This window comes from Archocentrus centrarchus, unplaced genomic scaffold, assembly GCF_007364275.1.
Source record: "Archocentrus centrarchus isolate MPI-CPG fArcCen1 unplaced genomic scaffold, fArcCen1 scaffold_63_ctg1, whole genome shotgun sequence".
Lineage (NCBI taxonomy): Eukaryota > Metazoa > Chordata > Actinopteri > Cichliformes > Cichlidae > Archocentrus > Archocentrus centrarchus.
In genome coordinates this window covers 208,168-232,291 of record NW_022060280.1, presented here as the reverse complement: position 1 = coordinate 232,291, position 24,124 = coordinate 208,168, and the positions used below count along the sequence as shown (strand labels likewise).

General features: G+C 41.0%; 1 protein-coding gene across 1 annotated transcript in view; it reads left to right on the top strand.

Moving 5' to 3' along the window:
- LOC115777649 (whirlin-like) overlaps positions 1-24,124 on the top strand; it is a 138,203-nt gene that overhangs the window by 22,599 nt on the left and 91,480 nt on the right. Inside the window, exons 2-3 of the mRNA XM_030725580.1 lie at positions 10,898-11,074; positions 15,068-15,193. Of these exons, the coding sequence (XP_030581440.1) occupies positions 10,898-11,074; positions 15,068-15,193 (303 nt within the window). The remainder of the gene's footprint in view (positions 1-10,897; positions 11,075-15,067; positions 15,194-24,124) is intronic.

The window sequence follows — 24,124 nt, the reverse complement described above, 5'->3', positions numbered from 1 at the left end:
CCAAAAGCTTCTTTCAGGTAAACAAACAGGTCTTTCACAACATCACTGTCGGCTTTGCGTAAGCGCACCTCATCCAGAGCTGAGCCTCTTAATAGTGACAGCACAAAATCGAACTGTTCAGGGGCAGACCAGTTTCTAGCAGAAATGACCCTTTCTACTTCCTCAATAAACTCATCCACACTCCTCCCATCTTTGTCAATGTCACCACTAAATGGTGAAATGTGCCTTTCTCTCGGTACATAGACATAAGATCTGGTTGGCTCAGTATTTAGTGATGATATGACGGCCATGACTTCTTGTTGTTTTCTAGCTAACTCACTTAGTTGTTGTAACACCCCAGCTTGTTCAATGTCATCATTTAGTTCATTATCCTGTCCATCACCCTGTTCCTGTTCATTATTATTCAATGCTAACTGTTGCTCATCCATCTCAACATTTTCGTCATGGTCAGACATGTTCTGGTTATTACTCAGTTCACTTGAGTCAATAGAAATTTGTTCAGGAAAGGATAAATTGGTTTAATTCCTGAGTCCACCGGAAGCTCCTGGGCTGCTCCAAGACCGCTGCTGGGCAATGCTCTCTCCCCCCGCCTGGAACGCGCTCTGCTCTGACGATCACCTCGGCTGAAATCCCTCACAGCCACACCAGCACAGACTCTCCAGCACCGTCCTCCACCGATCTCCAAACAGATGCCGCCACACAGACTCGCCACCCAGGTCCAATCAGGTTTAGGCCACTTCTTCACCACACCGCCGAAAAAAAACACTAATGCTGCGCGCCATACAGGTACTCTAACAGAGAAAAAAAAGAGACCCCACTCCTGGTACCAATATTTGAAGCCGGGATTAATAGAGCACACAGAACTTCAAATAAAAGGGGTTCTTTATTCTCAAAAAGGGTGATTTTCTCTGGAGTGAAAAATAAAGAAAACAGTTCAGACATTAATTACCAAATCTGGATTCTTCACTCAAGTGGCCATAAAGTCGTCTTCTTCAACCAGTTTTGGCTCAAAACAAAATGTCCTCCTCTTCTGTTTTTCTCAGTTACCACGCCAGGGTACGTAACTAAGAGGTTTTTTCCAACTTCCCGTACTTTTTGACCTCTGTTACAATAGCACCACTTACTGACAAAAGCAAGAATTACAACCAGTACATGAAATAAAAGCAAAACGGGGTTTACAAAACATATTTTACAGGTACCCATTTTTCACCTGGTTACATGTAGGTAAGCATTTTTGCCATTTTCTGTAAGGTCAGTGTGTACAAGAAACAGATGACTGCCCACCTATATTGTGGTTGGCAGTATGCCAGTCATTATTGTGGGGGTCACATACTGCCTCAAAATAAATATGTAATATTGTCTTTTATATAATGTATACTTGCAATATGCAGGGTGGGTGACTGTGGTTTAGGCAACACAGCTGTCCATTCAGTTCTAAGGTCAGTGATTTGATAACTGACTCCACCAATCTGTTGAAGATTTCCCTGTAATTGCATTTATTTTTATTTTCAGTACAAAACATTATTCAGTCCAGAGGAAAACATGCCTGTTTCTTAAGTCTAATTAAGACTTAGAAACAACAAAATACATAATGCAGTTTACCACAATTTAGACAGACTTGACAATGGGTATGAAGTGGGTATCAGTGTGTATAAATTACAATTTAATATAGATCAAGGCCAACTGGTTGAAAAATTAAGCCCGTGCACAAGTCTGAAAGTCTGCCTGTTACCTAAGAGTAGTTCCAGATAAGAACAGTATGAAATCAGCACAAATTAGGAAGTCACCATCTCCAAAATCTGAATATACATATTAATGGTTATAGGGAAAAAAAAAAAGCCTCATTTTCAGATTAACCGCTTCTGTGCTGAATGGGAGACACCCAGTTTTTGGGGCCTGAGCCCTAAAGTAATCTTGAATCTGATTGAATAACCCATATTTTTGACAAATGTAAATGATAGGCCACTTAGAGGACTTAGGTCATTTTTACTGTATATTACACAACTGGGTAATAACGCACACAATTTACCCACAATACAAAGCGCCTTGAGGCGACTGTTTGTTGTGATTTGGCACTATATAAATAAAATTGTATGGAGTTGAATTGAATTAATAAGGGTCCAGAAACTAGGGGTAATGTAAAAATTATGTATGTCTGTGAGGTAAAACCAAATAGTAATAGTATAATAATATCTGGGTAACAATATGATAACCTGTTAGCAATATAACTGCAATATCTGGGCATTTGAATTTTCTATATACTTTCCTTAAAGTGGAATTAAACTACACACATATATATATATATATATATATATATATATATATATATATATATATCCCATCCACCCGCTTCCGCACATCCTGTTAAGGGTCGCGGGGGGGCTGAAGCCTATCCCAGCTGTCATAGGGCGAGAGGCAGGGTACACCCTGAACAGGTCGCCAGCCTGTTGCAGGGCCAACACGGAGTGACACATTCACGCACTCAGTCACACCTATGGGCAATTTAGATTAGCCAATTAACCTAACCCCAGTAAGTGCATGTCTTTTGGAATGTGGGAGGAAACCGGAGTACCCGGAGGAAACCCACGCAAGCACAGGGAGAACATGCAAACTCCACACAGAGAGAGGGAGAGGCCTGGGCCTAGGTGGAATCGAACCACCTTGGCCCATATATATATATATATATATATATATATATATATATATAGGGGTGGGACTTTAACACGTTAATTTCGATTAATTAATTACGGGGAAATTAACGAATTAAAAATTTTAACGCATTTTAATCGCACTTTGCACTGTGGAACGTTTCTCGAGTGCACGAGTTCCCGGCATACAGATTATATCGACGCACAATGTCCAAATTCAGGGGCCGCATCCTGTGAAGGACCCGGCCCACTTAGACTGGGTCCTTCGCAGCCCACGAAGCCCGCAAAGATTGGAAGTGAGCAGCTAGCCTTCATATCAGCGTCGCCTGCCCTCACCTCTGCGTAGCTCATGTCGCCTAGCAAACGTGAGTGCGAAGCACAGCTGTGGAAAAGCAGCTGGTTAAACGGAGAACGAAGTTTTGCTCCTTTTTGTGGTTTAATTTTAAGTCTTTATTCAAAATAAGCTGTTAAAACAAGCATAACAACATCGAGGAATACAGCTGAGCGAATGATTAATTTCCAATTATATTAAGTGAGACATTAATGTTGACTAAAACTATCCAGTTATGAAGCTTAACTTTAATTTCAGGAGTTTGCTTATCACAGGAGCACTTCCGCATTTCGTTGGTCTGTGTAGTAGACTGGTGGGAAAATAAAATTTTGAAGTTTAAGCTTATGTATATTGATTCATTCATCAACCAAACTTAAATTAATACTTCTCATGTTAAATATTAAAATGCGATTAATTTCGATTAATTAATTACAAAGCTTCGAATTAATTCGATTAATTTTTTTAATCGAGTCCCACCCCATATATATATATATTATATACATATTATATATATATATATATATATAGATATATATATATATATATATATATATTATATACAGGGGTTGGACAATGAAACTGAAACACCTGGTTTTAGACCACAATAATTATTAGTATGGTGTAGGGCCTCCTTTTGCGGCCAATACAGCGTCAATTCATCTTGGGAATGACATATACAAGTCCTGCACAGTGGTCAGAGGGATTTTAAGCCATTCTTCTTGCAGGATAGTGGCCAGGTCACGACGTGATGCTGGTGGAGGAAAACGTTTCCTGACTCGCTCCTCCAAAACACCCCAAAGTGGCTCAATAATATTTAGATCTGGTGACTGTGCAGGCCATGGGAGATGTTCAACTTCACTTTCATGTTCATCAAACCAATCTTTCATCAGTCTTGCTGTGTGTATTGGTGCATTGTCATCCTGATACATGGCACCGCCTTCAGGATACAATGTTTGAACCATTTGATGGTCCTCCAGAATGGTTCGGAAGTCCTTGGCAGTGACGTGCCCATCTAGCACAAGTATTGGGCCAAGGGAATGCCATGATATGGCAGCCCAAACCATCACTGATCCACCCCCATGCTTCTCTGGGCATGCAACAGTCTGGGTGGTACGCTTCTTTGGGGCTTCTCCACACCGTAACTCTCCCGGATGTGGGGAAAACAGTAAAGGTGGACTCATCAGAGAACAATACATGTTTCACATTGTCCACAGCCCAAGATTTGCGCTCCTTGCACCATTGAAACCGACGTTTGGCATTGGCATGAGTGACTAAAGGTTTGGCTATAGCAGCCCGGCCGTGTATATTGACCCTGTGGAGCTCTCGACGGACAGTTTTGGTGGAAACAGGAGAGATGAGGTGCACATTTAATTCTGCTGTGATTTAGGCAGCCGTGGTTTTATGTTTTTTGGATACAATCCGGGTTAGCACCCGAACATCCCTTTCAGACAGCTTCCTCTTGCGTCCACAGTTAATCCTGTTAGATGTGGTTCGTCCTTCTTGGTGGTATGCTGACATTACCCTGTATACCATGGCTCTTGATACATCACAAAGACTTGCTGTCTTGGTCACAGATACGCCAGCAAGACGTGCACCAACAATTTGTCCTCTTTTGAACTCTGGTATGTCACCCATAATGTTGTGTGCATTGCAATATTTTGAGCAAAACTGTGCTCTTACCCTGCTAATTGAACCTTCACACTCTGCTCTTGCTGGTGCAATGTGCAATTAATGAAGATTGGCCACCAGGCTGGCCCAATTTAGCCATGAAACCTCCCACACTAAAATGACAGGTGTTTCAGTTTCATTGTCCAACCCCTGTATATACACTGCTCAAAAAAATAAAGGGAACACTCAAACAACACAATATAACTCCACATAAATCAAACTTCTGTGAAATCAAACTGTCCACTTAGGAAGCAACACTGATTGACAATCAATTTCACATGCTGTTGTGCAAATGGAATAGACAACAGGTGGAAATTATTGGCAATTAGCAAGACACACTCAATAAAGGAGTGGTTCTGCAGGTGGGGACCACAGACCACTTCTCAGTACCTGTGCTTTCTGGCTGATGTTTTGGTCACTTTTGAATGTTGGTGGTGCTTTCACACTCATGGTAGCATGAGATGGACTCTACAACCCACACAAGTGGCTCTGGTAGTGCAGCTCATCCAGGATGGCACATCAATGCGAGCTGTGGCAAGAAGGTTTGCTGTGTCTGTCAGCATAGTGTCCAGAGGCTGGAGGCCCTACCAGGAGACAGGCCAGTACACCAGGGGACAGGCCAGTACACAAGGAGACGTGGAGGAGGCCGTAGGAGGGCAACAACCCAGCAGCAGGACCGCTACCTCCGCCTTTGTGTAAGGAGGAACAGGAGGAGCACTGCCAAAGCCCTGCAAAATGACCTCCAGCAGGCCACAAATGTGCATGTGTCTGCACAAACGGTTAGAAACCGACTCCATGAGGATGGTATGAGGGCCCAACGTCCACAGATGGGGGTTGTGCTCACAGCCCAACATCGTACAGGATGCTTGGCATTTGCCAGAGAACACCAGGATTGGCATATTCGCCACTGGCGCCCTGTGCTCTTCACAGATTAAAGCAGGTTCACACTGAGCACATGTGACAGACGTGACAGAGTCTGGAGACGCCATGGAGAGCGATCTGCTGCCTGCAACTTCCTTCAGCATGAAGGCAGTGGGTCAGGAATGGTGGGGGGTGGCATTTCTTTGGAGGGCCACACAGCCCTCCATGTGCTCGCCAGAGCTAGCATGACTGCCATTAGGTACCGAGATGAGATCCTCAGACCTCTTGTGAGACCATATGCTGGTGCGGTTGGCCCTGGGTTCCTCCTAATGCAGGACGATGCTAGACCTCATGTGGCTGGAGTGTGTCAGCAGTTCCTGCAAGATGAAGGCATTGTAGCTATGGACTGGCCTGCCCGTTCCCCAGACCTGAATCCGATTGAGCACATCTGGGACATCATGTCTCGCTCCATCCACCAACATCACGTTGCACCACAGACTGTCCAGGAGTTGGCAGGTGCTTTAGTCCAGGGCTGGGAGGAGATCCCTCAGGAGACCATCCGCCACCTCATCAGCAGCATGCCCAGGCATTGTAGGGAGGTCATACAGGCACGTGATGGCCACACACAATACTGAGCCTCATTTTGACTTGTTTTAAGGACATTACATCAAAGTTGCCTGAAGTATGTTTTTCCACTTTAATTTTGTGTGACTCCAAATCCAGGCTTCCATTGGTTAATAAATTTGATTTCCATTAATGATTTTTGTGTGATTTTATTGTCAGCACATTCAACTTTGTACAGAACAAAGTATTTAATGAGAATATTTCATTCATTCAGATCTAGGATGTGTTATTTGAGTGTTACCTTTATTTTTGAGCAGTGTATATACTATCCAAATATGTTAAAGCGTATAGCGGTATAACTTGATTGTTATGAGGAAGTAACACTGGTATGTATTAAACTATTATACACTAATTTTAACATTTTGATTTACAGTGGTTTCTAATGGTTTCAAATGGTTTTGCCTCATAGGCACCCATTTATTTGCCCAAGTTTCTGACCCTTTATTACCGAGTTACATGTAAACATATTACTCAGGTATAACCATTAGTACAAACTATTGTGTATTATTTCTTGGGTATTACTTTGGTAATTAAGTGGTAATAACTTGCTATTTCCATATTATTACCTTCTTGTTTCCATTTTATTACCCCACTATTGCCACATTATTACCAAACCAGGTGTGATAGAAAGTGCTACCAACATTACAAATGCTGTGAACTAATTCACCCTTTGATGATAATTGGGCGAGTAGTATGATCAGTAAATGGTGAATGTAAAATGTAAAATCCCAAACAACTCAATTTATTAAAGCTGCATTAAAGCATTTATAGCCACAATGGGGCAGAAAAATTCAAAACACGATGTAACAGAAACCATTTTTGGAAGATCAGTGTTGTGACCCTTCTTTATCAGTTTTCACTACATGATGTTGGTGCAGGGTGGCTGTTGCAGTTGACATATAATTGATTAAACTCCATTACCAGAATGTGATAACAGAAACTGTAATTCTTTATTGCCAAACATTTCACCAATATACGCTCTTTTACTTATCTCTTTTTTTTTGAGAGTGGCTGTAGGTCAGGTGGTAGAGCGGGTCCTCTACTACTCAGAAGGTTGGTGGTTTCATTAAAGTTTCATTAAAGCTAAAGTAGAGTAGAAAGGTGCTTTATTATAACCATTTACCTTTTTATAAAAATTATCTTGAAAATAAAACAGAGCCTTAAACTGCAGTGATGGCCAGGTCTGCAGTTAGCTGCTGACCTGTAAAGTCATGGTACAACGTATAGTCACATATTTTAGAGGAACACTGGAAGAACCCTGATTCATGGAGGCCACCTCCCTGAGCCCACAGTATCCAAAGGATCTGCTGACATTATAGCAGGGGCTATGTGCTACAGGACACATTCAGAGGTCCAGTGTTCATATCCAACCAATCCAACAACAGGTGGGGAGCCTACACAATATTAGGCAGCTGGTATATAATATTATATAATAGAAAAATAGATTTGCCTGCCCAGCTTCATATGATTTGTTAATTAGTAATTTGTATTTCAGTGTTCTTGCTCATTTCACAGAGTGTTGCCTGATGACTGCTAAAAAGAGTCCACCTGTGTGTAATCTAATCTCAGTACAAATACAGCTGCTCCATGACAGCCTCAGAGGTTGGTTAAGAGAATATTGGGGAGTAAACAGCATCATGAAATCCAAAGAACACACCAGACAGGTCAGGAATAAGGTTGTGGAGAAGTTTAAAGCAGGCTTAGGCTATAAAAAGATTTCCCAAGCTTTGAACATCTCACGGAGCACTGTTCAATCCATTATCCAGAAATGGAAAGAGTATGGCACAACTGTAAACCTACCAAGACAAGGCCGTCCACTAAACTTACAGGCCAAACAAGGAGAGCACTGATCAGAGATGCAGCCAAGAGGTCCATGGTGATGCTGGACAAAATGCAGAGATCCACAGCTCAGGTGGTGGAATCTGTCCACAGGACAACTATTAGTCATGCACTGCACAAATGTGGTCTTTATGGAAGAGTGGCAAGAAGAAAGCCATTGTTAAAAGAAAACCATAAAAAGTCCCATTTGCAGTTTGCCAGATATAGTGGGTAGAGAATATATAGATTTATGGAATTACAAGTAAGGCTACGACATATGTGGGCAGCACGATGGCGCAGTGGTTAGCACTGCTGCCTCACAGTTAGAATATCATCTGGAAGGCCTCAGTTTGATTCCACCTTGGCCCAGGCCTCTCCCTCTCTCTGTGTGGAGTTTGCATGTTCTCCCCGTGCTTGCGTGGGTTTCCTCCGGGTACTCCGGTTTCCTCCCACATTCCAAAGACATGCACTTACTGGGGTTATGTTAATTGGCTACACTAAATTGCCCATAGGTATGAATGAGAGTGTGAGTGGTTATTCGTCTCTCTGTGTTGGCCCTGTGACATGCTGGCGACCTGTTCAGGGTGTACCCTGCCTCTCGCCCTATGACAGCTGGGATAGGCTCCAACCCCCCCCGCGACCCCGAACAGGATGAGCAGAAGCGAATGGATGGATGGATGGATAAGACGTATGTTATTTTACATAAATATTAACAGTGAACTCAGTGTTAAACATGCACATTTTTTCCCTTTAAAGAAGAACCAGCATTTTTCAAAAGAAACACACTGATCAACAGATCTAGCAGCTAAATTCACAAAATTGCCTTTTTGGGGGGTTTGTTTTGGGGAAAAGGTCGCCGATTAAAATAATTTGTCCTACTTTTCATGAAGTAAATGAATGTTGGAGACAAATCTCCTCCATGTGAAACCTAACTTTGGTCTTTTTTCTTTCTGCTTCAAGGTGTCATTGCTCCATTGCCGATCGTGTGAGTTGCAGGAATAGTCATTGCTGTGCCTCACCTCCACTAAATTTGTCCCTCTCCCATAAAATGGCTAAATCAGACAATAGACATATGAGACAAGGGAGCTTCAATGGTTTAAATAGCAGATCTGAAAGGAGTATGAAATCACTTTTAATGAAATGATGCTGTGATTTAAAAGTAAACAAAGGTTCACCACAGTATATTCACAAAGTTACCTATGGTAACCATAGATGAAGAAAAAAAAGACAATATCCAAATCTGTTACCTGCAGAGAATTGTGGACTCAGGTATTGTTTATGTAGCAGACTTGACTAACTCATAGAAATACCCTATGGATGTGTCTTTTGTAAACACTGATGGAAAAATTTGGTTAAATTATGTATTTGGAAAAACACAAACTATCAGTAATGGTGTTTGAAATATTCAGTCACAGTATTAACCATTTTAAAGTTATGTTTAGTCTTTGGCAGCACTAAGTTATGGAGTATGGAACCCTGCAAGGGACACAGGGAAAAAAAATACATGGGAGAAAAAAAAGTTTAGGTGACATCCCAAGTTACTTTTATGAGAGCTTTTAATTTAATGCCATGTGCTTCCATGTCAATCTTGATACCAGTCTTTAAAAACAAACAAAGGACTTGATACCAGTCTTTTTTGAAAGGATAGCTGAGAGATTGGCATCAAAAGTTGTCTTTAAATCGTAACTAAGTGGTTACTGTTGGCCCTAACAATGCCAAAACTTTACAAGCATGAAGGAATGAACCTGGCTGACTGTCTCGCTCTCACTCCTTCACTCGATCATCTCATACACACACACACCCATGCACGCACGCACGCACACAGTGTTCTCCTTTCAGCCACTCACTTTAGAAACAACCACAGTGATGGTCCTTCTTATTCAATAATAATCTAGTGTTTATTTTGCTGCCACAACATAATTGGGAAATTATAATAATAACAGATGGTTGAAAACATGGTTGCCAAAGAAATATGTTTATATCCATTGATTCACCATGTTCAGTGCCAAGTCATCTGGATTGAAAATAGCAGTGACTATGATGCCACAATTAGTTAACGCTTATGAAGTTGCTTTACCTGTAGATGCCTAATCATACTGATATTGATTTCCCTGCATGGTAGTGCAATAGTAAACCATTGATGCTAAGCACAGTTTTGTAGTCCTATGTCGACATGTTTTTGTTGTATAGTTGTTGACTTTTTGAACACAAACAAAACCTTGAAATAGGTTCACCTTATTGAGAAAATCTCTCATCTCCAAACACTGTTTTAAGGTCTTTTCCCAGTTTGCTGTTGTTGACAACTCCTCATAGAGGTTGCATTTAACTTTTTGTAGGTTCTTTAAAACTTTAAGTTCCTTTTTTTTTTTTTTTTATTTCGGCTTGGCTTGTAAGCTTATATGCTGATAGCATTCCTTTTTAAGCACTGGTGTTGACTTTTTGCCATCCGAAAGTCAACACTCCTTAAAGGGCTTGTAACAAGAGTATCACTCCATCTCAGGTTTCAGTTGTCAGCAGATCGTAATATCAATAAATGCCCAATTTGAACAATCTGAGTCAATTAATGCTTCAAGTTGTTATTTTTCATGTGCCAGCCCTGATTATTTTTCCATAATCTACACTGAAAACAAATGGATGGACTTCTACATTGTTTTCACACAAATCAAGTCAAGACTAAATTAATTGTCTTAATTGACTCCAGATGTTTCCAGGGGAGCAAAATTTTGGTACACATATTTCAAATTGTTTAAAATTTATTTTTCAGGTAACTAGTGCTCCAGTTAATTAATGTGCCCATTGCCATGAGGCTACGAAAGTAAATATTGCATTTAAGGTGGGCATTAGGTGACCATCAAAATGACATGAAAGAACCCTTCTGTGAACTCAATAAGAGTGTTGTATGTTGCACTTTCATGGAATCTGCAACCTCACTGTTCTTGCAATGCAGGTGCTAAAAGGATGCAAGACGCTGAACATGTCTGTGTGTTCTATGGGACGGATTCCTGGAGGCTACATCACCAATAATCTGTATACCTGGGTGGACCCACAAGGCCGGAGTGTCTCCCCACCACATGATAACCAGGAGGTCAATCAGAGGCAAGGGCATAGCACGGAGGAGAGAATGGTAAGACAAAACATTAAGTATGTATTGGTGGTGAAAAACAGAGCCCCACTATATAAAACTGTAAAAGAAAATCAATCCAGTCTTTTTTATGGTTTCTAATTTCTTTCTTAAGAAGTGTATACAATACAAATGATAACATTTAGGTTCAAATTAGTGCCTCAGGTTTTAACCCAATCGTCAGTAAGCAATGCTGTAACCACACACAGAACAAAACCAACAAGTGCCCACATGATCAGAAGAAGGTCCAGATTTCAGAAATATTGGAAAACAAAGAAAATATTGCCAACCTGAAGTCCTCAAGTTTGGGACATGTAGTATAGCAGAAAAGCAGATCTGCTTCTATTCACATTTATCACATTTATCACATCAAGATCTGTTCAACTTCAATTTTGAATAATGTAGCATGTCCAAATTTTTAAACTGTATCAAACAATGCTTAGCATTAATTGAACAAGTGTTGACATTATTTAGCCCCTTTTCCCAGATGTCTGACTATTTCCATTTTCCACTCTCTTTCCCAGTCTTTTTTGAGACTATCCATATTTATTTTTTCCAGGTCTTGTAATGTGTTATAAATAAATGATGTATGGTGTTCGGAATTGCAATCTCAGACACAGGTCCAACTTATCAGCTAAGGTACTGCTTTTTCAAAATTATTAAGATATGTCTTCACAGCTTGCCGGTAATAAGTCAGATTTGTTTCCTGCGGGTGTTGGACTTCGTCAGAGATGCCCTTTGTCACCAATTCTATTCATAATTTTTATGGACAGAAGGCCATAGGGGAACCCTTGGTGGCCTCAGAATCTCATCTGTGCTTTTCGTGGATGATCCCGTCCTATTGGCTTCATCAGGTGGTGGCATCCTGTTCGCATTGAAAGTGTGAAGTGGCTGGCATGAGAATTACCACCTCTAAGTCTGAGGCCATGGTCCTCAGCCAGAAAAGGGTGGAGTGCCACTCCAGCTCAGGGACGAGTTGCTGCCCCAGGTGAAGGAGTTTAAGTATCTCTGGGTCTTGTTCACGAGTGATGGGAGAAGGGAGCAGAAGATTGACAAACGGATTGGGGCAGCATCTGCAGTGATGACTGGTACTGTATGTGTGTGGGTTTGTTATAAACATCAAAATATAATCCGCATAAAGTGATATTTTATTTGTAGTATACACAGTGTTATAGCCATATATTTGTCTGTTTGAATGAAAAATAATGGACTGAGTGGGCGATCCTGCCTCGTACTCCTATAAATACTAAATGTCTCTGAAGTAGTATGATTGGTAAGGATTCTAACATTAGGATTAGTGTGTAATAGCTTAATGTTGTATCATAATTTTAGGGGTCCCTGAGCTTCCCTTTGGCATAAATGAAGTGGATTCAATCCGGTATAAAACTCAACTGAATCTAAAACTGAAGTTTCCAACAAATCACTAGGAAGAGCAGGATCCAATGCAGGCCATATATTAGACATACAGGTTACACAAAAAACAGCACCCATAATCTCAGAGCATACGCCATGGCACATATAGGTTAAACAAAGAATCACATACACATGGACAAAGAACAGGACACAGACAGTAACAGAAATAAAACAAGAATGCATACACACAAAGAAGAAGAAAAGAAGAAAGAAGTTAAGAAAAGGAAAGTGAGAAACAAAGAGACAACGACAGATGCAGAGACAGGAAGAGAAGAGAGAGACAAGAGCAGGCAAGTCATTATATAACTAACTCTGCCTATATTATATAACTAACTTGGACTCCTCTCAATCTGCATAATCTGTCTCTGAAACTTGATCACAGACTGATGATTTCCAGGCGAATTGACAGCTGTTTTCATAAGTGTGCTAAAAATACACACGTGTCCCCAAAGTACCCCCTACTTCATCTCAAATCTGACAGGCACACTAAATAATGGCTCCTCCCCAATTGAAAGGCCTTTGTTATACCCACGTAATTAGAATTTACCCCATAATAATTCACATTATACAAACACTCAGTCTGCTGAGTCATGCTTCAGAGGGTATACAGTCATAAAGTAAAATAAAATATAATATGACGTAATAAAACGAGCATACAGGGTTCATTAATCAAGTGCATGTGACCACTATAGTTATTAATAAATGATAGTAGAAATGATTACTGTAACTACTAATACCACGGCAATAAAAAATCCATCAATAAAAAATTAAATAAATCCTCTCGTATAACCAAATTTCCATAATCCTGCATACAAATACAACCATCTTACAGTCACATGACTCAAAATAGACTCAAAATAAACAAGTCTTCTTTGGGCTGTCTAGGAGAGTAATATGATGTTCAAGAGGCTGCAAGTGCTGAAGGAGTATGGTGTGTCTGTCCCATTGTTGCAAGCCATTCAGTCCCTGTACAATCACAGTGAGTGCTTGGTCTGTATTGCCGGCAATAAGTTGGACTCGTATCCTGTGGGTGTTGGACTTCGCCAGAGCTGCCCTTTGTCACTGATTCTGTTCGTAATTTTTATGGCGTAGCCAAGTGGCGGAAGGCTTCTGCAGGGCTGGCTTCAGAATCTCATCTCTGCTCTTTGCGGATGATGCATTTTGTTTGGTTTCATCAGGTGATGGCCTCCAGCTTGCAGTGGAATGGTTCGCAGCCAAGTGTGAAGCGGCTGGCATTAGAATTAGCACTTCTAACTCTGAGGCCATGGTCATCAGCCAGAAAAGGGTGGAGTGTGCTGTCCAGCTCAGGGATGACTTGCTGCACCGGGTGGAGGAGTTTAAGTATCTCTGGGTCTTGTTCACGAGTGATGGGAAAAGGGAGACGGAGATTGACAGACAGATCTGGGCTGCATGTCTGTCGTGCTAAAGAGGGAGCTGAGTGTAAAAGCGAAGCTGTGGATTTGTTGCTCAATCTATGTCCCTACCCTCACCCATGGCCATAAGCTTTGGGCAGTAACCAAAAGAATGAGATTGTAATATAAGCATCAGAAATGAAATTCATCCGAAGGGTGGCAGGCCTCTCACTTAGAAATAGGGTGAGGAGTGCAGCCATTTGGGAGGGGCTCAAAGTAGAGCTGCTGCTCCTCCACATTGAAAGGAGTCAGATGAGGTGGTTCAGGCATCTGACTAGGATGCCTCCTGAGCCCCTGTTTGGTGAGGTGTTCTGGGCATGACCTACCTGGAGGAGGCCCCCAGACAAACTCAGGACATGCTGGAAAGATTATCTATTTGCTGGCCTGGGAACACCTTGGGGTCCCTTCGGATGAGCTGGTGGAGGTGGCTAGGAAGAGGGAGGTCTGGGCTTCTCTGCTTAGGCTACTGACCCCATGACCTGGCCCCAGATAAGTGGAAGAAAATAGTATAGTAGTATAGGGGTTGTGTGGTTGTTGTGGTTTCTTTCTAATGTTTAGGGTCTTTACATTACAATATCCAGCAGCTTGAGGCGACTGTTGTTGTGATTTGGTGCTACATAAATAAAACAGAACTGAATTGAATGTAATTGAGGTGTGTTTTTTAACAGCCACGGTAGAGATTAGTAATACAATCATACAGCTTATATTATTCCAATAGCTTAACCAGTCTATTAAAGTTCGTGAGAGCTGCAATAAGCTAACTGACAAGATGTAATAGAATTGAAAGGTCACTCATTACTCCTTAATTGAAGTACTAAATTTAGAACTCCTGAAAATCATGCATTACAGCTTCTTTTCATGTTTCAGCAAGACTATAAGAAATGCACACTTTTTTGACTTTGAGCAAAACTCACATATACAAATCACACATAAAAACCAAAAAGACATATGGAGGATATCAGGGTCGCTGACCACAAACCACAGTCTCCTGCTGTTTATGTGTTGTTATCAAGGAAAAAAAGTTTCTTTTAACAATGACTGTTAAAAGAAACTTTAACAGTCATTGTTAAACCTGTTTATTATTTTAACTAGACTGCTGCAAAACCTAAATTTTGCTAGCTTTTATTTACTGACAAAAGTGATAGAGCGGAATATCTTGTCTTTCCTTCAGGTGAACCTGAATATGGAAGATGGTCGCTCTTTGGGTCTAATGATCAGGGGTGGTGCTGAGTATGGACTGGGGATCTACATTACTGGGGTGGACCCTGGATCTGCTGCAGATGTTGGTGAACTAAAGGTACCCATTACAGCTGTCCTTTTGTAGCATAGCTGTATTCCACCACAAAACTGCCTGAATCTGGAAAGAACACGTGCATTTTTTATAATGAGATACACTATATTCTCACAGGTACTGTATATAAAATCAAGCACCTAGCCATTCATTATGCCTTTACAAACATTTGTGAAAGAATGGGTAGTTCTAAAGAGTTCACTGAATTTGATACAGTAATAGCATGCGAGCATTGCAATAAGTCAGTTTGCGAAATACGTTTCCTTCTAGATATGTCAGAATCAAGTGTAAGTGTTATTATTGTAGAGTCAAAGCTTTTAGGAACCACAGCAACTTACACCAAGCAGGGTCTTCAAGTCCTGAGGTTCATAGTGCATAAAAGGTCTGCTGACTCAATAACTGCAGAGTTCAAAACATCCTCTGCATTATCAGCACAAAACTGTAAATCAAGTGCTTCGTGGCTTGGGTTTACATGGCCAAGTAGGTGTAATGTGTAGGTGGCCTATTACTTTTGTCCATGTAGTTTATATCTGATTCCAAAAGCCATATCAAGCATTTGGATCTTATCAAGACTAGGACTTATCAAGACTAAATGTATATACTTGAGGTGTGGTAGAGGGGTGGCAGAGTGGCAGGAGCTTCAGTTATCCATTTAGAGGGAAATCACTTAAGGAAGAAAATAGGCTTAAGGTACAAAAATGAATTTGGGTGTGTGCAGCACCTTCCGAACAACTAATTGAAAACATAGTTTATAATTTATTGGTAATAAAAGTAGTGACCCATCCATCCCTCTCCTTGCCACTTTTAGATTTAGTCCTATGCTAACGCTGTTTCTGAGTATACCTGTTAAACACATCATAGTACAGTCAAGATCACAGTCACAGGAGTTGTGACAGTACGTCACAACTCCACATTACGGCTGTTAGTTTGTCCATTGTCCTCTTTCATCATACCTTCATGATGAACAGTTTACACCAATTTCTATTAGTTTCAAGTAATTAAGTTACAGCTTTACTGTGGTATAATTTGCTTTGCAAAAAAAAAAAAAAAAAACTTTCTCTGGCAAGTATTCAATGCCAAAACTCCAAAGGTCATGACCAAAATTCACATTTGATTTGATACTGAATTGTTAAGAATAATATTTGGTATGCATCCTCTACCTGGGATGATTATGTACAACCTTTGTGCTGCACCTTTGAAGATTTGTGTGAAGTAACCATATTTTAGAATTTGTAGCTTTTTTCTGTCACTGACACAATGGTATAGCTAGCATACAGCAGAATAAAAAGAAAGCATAACAAAGAGATGATAAATTCATTTTGTTTATATATCTCAATGTTGCAAATGTTCATGGAAGCATACACGATGCAGTGATTTAAGTCTAAGCCTGTCCACTTAATTTTAAGGAGATATTGCTAATTTCTGTACAACCATTTGTTTTATATTCCTTTTTTGCATCTATGAAAATGAACTTACATAGATTTAAACTAGCTTGAGATATGACCATGTTCTTCCTTTATTGGCAAAGCTATGTTACTGCTGTGTGGAACCCAACTGTGAGCACAGACTTATTTGACAAAATAAAAGCCAACTTGATGGTCACAGTGATCTCGCAGCATCTTTTAAATTGATTATCATCCAAAGATGAAATGTTACAGAAAATGCTTTCAACAACACAAACTATAAGTCAGCAGCAACATAAAGTACCCCTGATTTATGGTCGCACATATTGAAGCATATTTTCTGCTTCCACAAGTTCACTAGAGTCTGTAGGACGTATATTTTATCATTAATGACAAATTTGAACGTGAGTGCAAGCAAGGATCTGTGCAGATTGTACCGTGAAGTGTTTTCCATGAGCACGTAGACTTGACAGCAGAGAACTTACATTATAATGCACCTGGAGCTTGAAAAAAGGCAACTGGACTTTTTTTTGTTTCATCCATTTCAGTTCTCAAACCAAATGGTGGAGAGACCCAGGTATTCAAACCCCAGTGGGCGTAGTCCCCTGAACATGGTTATGACCCTCTATTGTTCATGTGCATAATCACATGCGCCAAGGTGTGAGGGGAGGTGTGGGTGGTTTCAGATGAAACCAATTTAGGACATTGCTCCATTATTTCATGTGACCTATTGATGTCACTGGAACAAAGGTGTGAATGGGGTTGAAACGTCTGGGAAGAGAGCTCAGGACAGCATTGTAGACTGGGGAAAGTTGGTGACATAATCCACCTCCTCTGTTCAAAGATGGTTGTTCACAGTGGACATAGATGGCTTCTTTTACTCCTCTTTCAAACCATCTGTCTTCCCTGTCCAAAATGTGAACATTGGCATCCTCAAAAGAGAGCCCTTTCTCCTTCAGATGCAGATACAGTAGCTTACAAAAGTATTCATACCCCTTTAAACTTTTCCATATTTTGTCACATTACAACCACAAAAATAAATATATTTCACTGGAATTTAATGTGAAAGACCAGCACAAAGTGGTGTACAATTGTGAAGTGGAACGAAAATTATACATGATTCAAAACATTTTTTACAAATAAAAAACTGAAAAGTGTGATGTGCAAAAGTATTCAGCCCCCTTTTCCCTGAGTGCAACCAATTGCATTCAGAAGTTGCCTGACGACTGCTAATGACTAAAAAGAGCCCACCTGTGGACTGAGATTAGATTTAATCTCAGTACAAATACAGCTGCTCCATGACGGCTTCAGAGGTTGGTTAAGAGAATATTGGGGAGTAAACAGCATCATGAAGTCCAAAGAACACACCAGACAGGTCAGGAATAAGGTTGTGGAGAAGTTTAAAGCAGGCTTAGGCTATAAAAAGATTTCCCAAGCTTTGAACATCTCACGGAGCACTGTTCAATCCATTATCTGGAAATCGAAAGAGTATGGCACAACTGTAAACCTACCAAGACAAGGCCGTCCACCTAAACTTACAGGCTGAACAAGGAGAGCACTGATCAGACATGCAGCCAAGAGGCCCATGGTGACTCTGGACGAAATGCAGAGATCCACAGCTCAGATGGGGGAATCTGTCAACAGGACAACTATTAGTTGTGCACTGCACAAATGTGGTCTTTATGGAAGAGTGGCAAGAAGAAAGCCATTGTTAAAAGAAAACCATAAAATGTCCCATTTGCAGTTTGCCAGAAGCCATGTTGGGGACACAGCAAACATTTGGGACAAGGTTCTTTGGTCATATGAGACCAAAATTGAACTTTTTGGCCAAAATGCAAAATGCTATGTGTGGTGGAAAATTAACACTGCACATCACTCTGAACACACCATCCCCACTGTCAAATATGGTGGTGGCAGCATTATGCTCTGGGGCTGCTTCTCTTCAGCAGGGACAGGGAAGTTGGTCAGAGTTGATGGGAAGATGGATGGAGCCAAATACAGGGCAATCTTGGAAGAAAATCTGTTGGAGTCTGCAAAAGACTTGAGACTGGGGCGGAGGTTCACCTTCTAGCAGGACAGCAACCCTAAATATAAAGCCAGGGCTACAATGGAATGGTTTAAAACAAAACATATTCATGTGTTAGAATGGCCAAGTCAAAGTCCAGACCTAAACCCAATCAAGAATTTGTGGCAATATCTGAAAACTGCTGTTCACAAATGCTCTCCATCTAATCTGACTGAGCTTGAGCTGTTTTGCAAAGAAGAATGGGTAAAAATTTCAGCCTGTCCTCAGAGTGAAAACGTAGGTATTGGTCGTTTCCGCAGTAGTGATGGGTCGGTTGCGAACGATCCAGCTCTAAGAGCTGGATTGAAGTGAGCGACGGGAGCCAGCTCCTGGTGGTGAGCCATTTCTTTTTTACTTTCGTTCGTTTCATCCATCCATCCATCCATTCGCTTCCGCTTATCCTGTTCAGGGTCGCGGGGGGGCTGGAGCCTATCCCAGCTGTCACAGGGCGAGAGGCAGGGTACACCCTGAACAGGTCGCCAGCCTGTCACAGGGCCAACACAGAAAGACAAACAACCTTTCAAACTCACTTTCACACTCTCATTCACACCTATGGGCAATTTAAAGTAGCCAATTAACATAACCCCAGTAAGTGCATGTCTTTGGAATGTGGGAGGAAACCGGAGTACCCAGAGGAAACCCACGCAAGCACAGGGAGAACATGCAAACTCCACACAGAGAGAGGGAGAGGCCTGGGCCAAGGTGAAATCGAACCCAGGCCTTCCAGATGGTATTCTATCTGTGAGGCAGCAGTGCTAACCACTGCGCCACCGTGCTGCCCCTTCGTTCGTTTCATTTTTTTTTTTTTTTTTTTTGGAAGCCGCACGTGATTGGTTAAGATGAACGGTAGCATTGGAGCAGTGAGTAAACAAACACCAGAGGGGGGGGGGGGGGGGGGGGGGGCTCCTACAAAATGCGCTCGGAGAAAGGAAAGAGCCAGAGGACGTTGCGCGTCACATAGAGGCTACACGCGGGAACGGTAAGAAAAATGTGTGACAGAAAACGTAGCAAAGACTGGACACATTTTAACCTTATACCTCCAAACATGTCGAATGAGGCCCAGCGTACTTCAAGTGTTGGTGTTTGCGAACTTCTGGTCACAAATACACCAGTACCACTACATGACTGTGAAGTGCAATTTCTGAGCTTTCAGGAACCGTTTGAATTAGCACAAATGGTCGTGGAGTTACGGTAAAAAGCCAGGTGATCAAGTTCCTTTGACCAGGTAACTCTGTGGTGAGACGCTATGTCTTAAATAGCTGTTTGCGGCTAGTAAGGTCAGGAAACCTGAGCTTCAGCAGCGATGGCCTGGCATTAAAGGATTAATCTGATAGACAATATTTACGTTTTGGAAGGGGAAAAAGCAACATCTAGTGGTCACAGACGAAAGTGCGTTTAAAAAATGTGTTTGGTTTTCTCCGGCAGACCCCAAAAGAAGACTAAGTATTGATTTTGTCACATTCGTTATACATGTAGGAAGTTATTATTTTGCTGTGGGATAGTTTGACAGCCTGGGCGCGAACCATCAACCTTCCGATTGATAAATTACTATTCTATCCTCCGAGCCACGGCAACATTACCCAAGGACATGTCCATACGACACGCGAAGCCGGAGGTAGGCGCGGCCATTTGGAAACGTAAATATAGGTCATATTTCGGGGCCCTGCAGAAACGACAGATGCTTACGTTTTGATTGGAGGATGTGCAAAGCTGGTGGAGACATACCCTAAAAGACTTGCAGCTGTAATTGCAGCAAAAGGTGGTTCCACAAAGTATTGACTCAGGGGGCTTAATACTTTTGCACATCACACTTTTCAGTTTTTTATTTGTAAAAAATGTTTTGAATCATGTATAATTTTCGTTCCACTTCACAATTGTATACCACTTTGTGTCGGCCTTTCACATTAAATTCCAGTGAAATATATTTATGTTTGTGGTTGTAATGTGACAAAATATAGAAAAGTTCAAGGGGTATGAATACTTTTGCAAGCCACTGTATATAGCTAAGTCTTGTCCTGTGGCTCTTCTATGTTGTGCCATTCCCTTGTGAAGAGGCTGCTTGGTTTCTCCAATTTAGAGGTCTGAGCACTCTTCACTGCACTGGTCAGCATATACTATGCTGCTGATCTTGTGTTTGGGGCTTTTGTCCTTGGGATGAACTAGTTTTTACCTTAGGGTGTGACTTGGTTTGAAGCATAATGGGATGTCATGCTTGGATAAAATTCTTCTGAGTTTCTCTGACAAGCCTGCCACATAAGGGATGACAATGTTGTTCTGCTTGTCATTCTTATTCTCCCTAGTTTGTGTTTGACTTTCTTTCCTGTGCATCTTGTTTGATTTGATGAAAGCCCAGTTGGGATAACCACATGTTTTGAGGGCTTTCTTAATATGTGCATGTTCCTTTTGTTTCTCTTCTGCCTTAGAGGGAACGCTGTCTGCCTGGTGTTGCAGGGTCCTGATCACCCTAAGTTTGTGTTCCAGAGGGTGGTGAGAGTCAAAGAGGAGATACTGGTCTGTGTGTGGGCTTCCTGTAAACTTCAATGTTGAGGCTTCCATCTTCCTCAATAAGCACCGCACAGTCCAGGAATGGTAACCTGTTATCCCTGGTGTCCACCCTGGTAAAACTTATGTATTTATCCACTGAGTTGATGTGGTGAGTAAAGGCTTGTACTTCGTGGGTTTTGATTTTGACCCTAAGACAGATGGGAAACAAAAGGAACACACACATAATAAGAAAACCCTTAAAACATGTGGTAAACTGTGTTACTGATCATCTTTTTACCTCAAATCCTGTACATCTAACGCCAAAGACGTTGGTTCCTAATTTTAGGGGTCCTCATGTCCGAAAATTCAAAACCAAATTAAATCCCAAGTTTCCAAAAAATCACTGGGATGAGCAGGTTCTGATGCAGGCTGTTTATTAGACATCTTAGTTACACAAAACACAGACATAAACCAAAACACACACAGCAACATAGTTAAGACTAAGATACACACACAAAGAGACAGAGGAAGAGAAGAGAAGAGAAGAGAAGAGAAGAGAAGAGAAGAGAAGAGAAGAGAAGAGAAGAGAAGAGAAGAGAAGAGAAGAGAAGAGAAGAGAAGAGAAGAGAAGAGAAGAGAAAAACAAAGGGACAGAGAAAGATGCAGAGACAGGAAGAGAAGAAGAGGACAGAAAATGGAAGAGCAAAAAAGTAAGAGTGTGAGACAAAGAGTGGGCTATCATTTATATCTTAAAGATGGTAACTGCCCCCTTGCCTTTGACCCCTCCTAATTTACATAAGGTCTCAACCCCTGAAACTTGAACCCCAACCAATCACCTGTTGAGCCTTTGTCAACTCTTGTCCCACGTGGATTAAAGAAACATACATCACCAGGGTACCTCAGTGGTTTACAACAGCTCTGGCAGGTCTCATAATGAACAGTCTTCTTTCAGTTAAAACCTCTGCTTTGAAAACACCTCTTTGACAGTACCCACTTAGCTAGAATTTATCCCCTGCTAATTGATGTTACAAAAACACAGATGGGTCTGCAGAACTCCACTTTTTGGAGCCTACCTGTCATAAGACTTCCTAAAATACAACATGAGGTGACAAAAGTAATGTGAACCAGATGTTCCTGCATCCCACCAAGGCCTCAAGCATATATGAGTAATAGATATAACTGGCTTTAACTTTACCAGTAACCTTAAAGCACATAGTGTTCATTAATCCAGTGTGTGTATGACTAAAATACTTTAGTATGTAACATAAAAATAATAACAGTAAATACTCATATAAAAGTGATAAAAATTCCCAACATGTACTGCACTGCATGTACGCAAAATATACATACCATCTGTTACGTTCCCTTAAAGAGTCCAGGGGGGTTGGGGAAGTAACAAAAAGTGTCCAGGTTGACAGAAAGGAGACATGAAAGCAAAACTGGTAAAATAAAAGATTTTTATTAATGCTTTAACAAAAAGAGATGGACAGGCCGCTATCACCTTCAAAACAAAAAACAAAACAAAACACAGGAGTTAATCAACAAATCAACAAGGTAAGGTAAGAGGCCTCACTCGCAAAAACACCCTCCTCTCCACTGAGCAGGAGTAAGCAGCTGCATCACACAGTTCAGAAGCTGGTACACAAAGGCAGTTTCTGACAATGGAGCGCTCCTCTCTCTGCCCTGAAGTACCCAGCTTGATTGCTGAGTTGAGTCAGTTGTACCAAAAGAGGTGGCACCTACTGTAAGGCTGGAGAGAGCAAGCCACATCCAGTGGGTCAAAAAGTCACAGCAGGCCCTGCTAGGGCCGTAACACCGCCACACTGTACACAGTGGCAGTGGAGCAATTTGTCATCTGAATAGCCAGTCTTGTGCCAAAAAGTGATTTCCGGTATTTGCCAAAAAAACAAAACAAAAACAAAACAAAACAATTGCTTGTATTTATATTGTTGTAAATGACTTGTGGACCTATAATCTGTCAACATATCTCAAACATTATCTCTTATGAATGATATCAGTTCATTTTGAGTCCTTAAGAACATTTCTGTCACATGGTAGGAAAACATTAAGCTGAAAAAAAATCCTCAGGCTCACTGACTAGTTTGCCTTATGTTACATTATTTCTCTAATCAGACTCCAAAAAGTATTTTAACACTACCCTGATGAAGCTGAAGGAATTTATAATAATACCAAGAGTGTGTGCTGTTTGCTGTTTAAGCCTTTAGGTTTCTGCGTGTTCGTTTCATCGAACAGGAATGACAAAACAACAGAATAAGGAGTCCAATTATTAAATTTAATAAAGCCATTTCCAAACAGTTTACAGATTAATCCGGGTCAGAACTGCATACCATACTCGTGTGAGATGGCATGAAGTACTGGCGCTTTCTAATCCAAGTTACAGATGTCATATAGTCACAGCATATCAGTCTTGATTACATCATTTACAAAACAGAATGTGGAAAACAGAGAAATTCAACAACAGGGTGACCTCGAAGTCTCCATTTCTATCATTGTGTAGTCTTCATCAGTGTGGCTCATTGTACAGTCAGAACACAAAGTTCATGATGACACAGAACATTATAAGCTTCTGTATTTTTAATCAGTTAAGTTATTTTCCAGACAAATTTCTCAGGGAAGTAAATGTATGTAGCATATATCATATTCCAACAAAGCCAAAGTCATTTTTAGGTTCTTGCAAATCTCTAAATATTCATACATGCAGCTGCAATACTAGAGTTTGAGAATGCATTGATACCAGTCTTTTCCGTAAAGCCTTTTCTAAACAGAGACAATCCTAAGCAAGAATGTCGACATCATTTTGGCAATAAAGCAACACCTCCTTACTTCATTTTAACAATGCAAATTAAAAAGAGAAATAGGTAAATGGATTCAAAAGTCACATTTGTTACTGGATGTACTACCATATCAGCTAATGTATTAGCTTTGAGATTAACTATGGGATTAGCTGTGGATTTAGCCAACAGA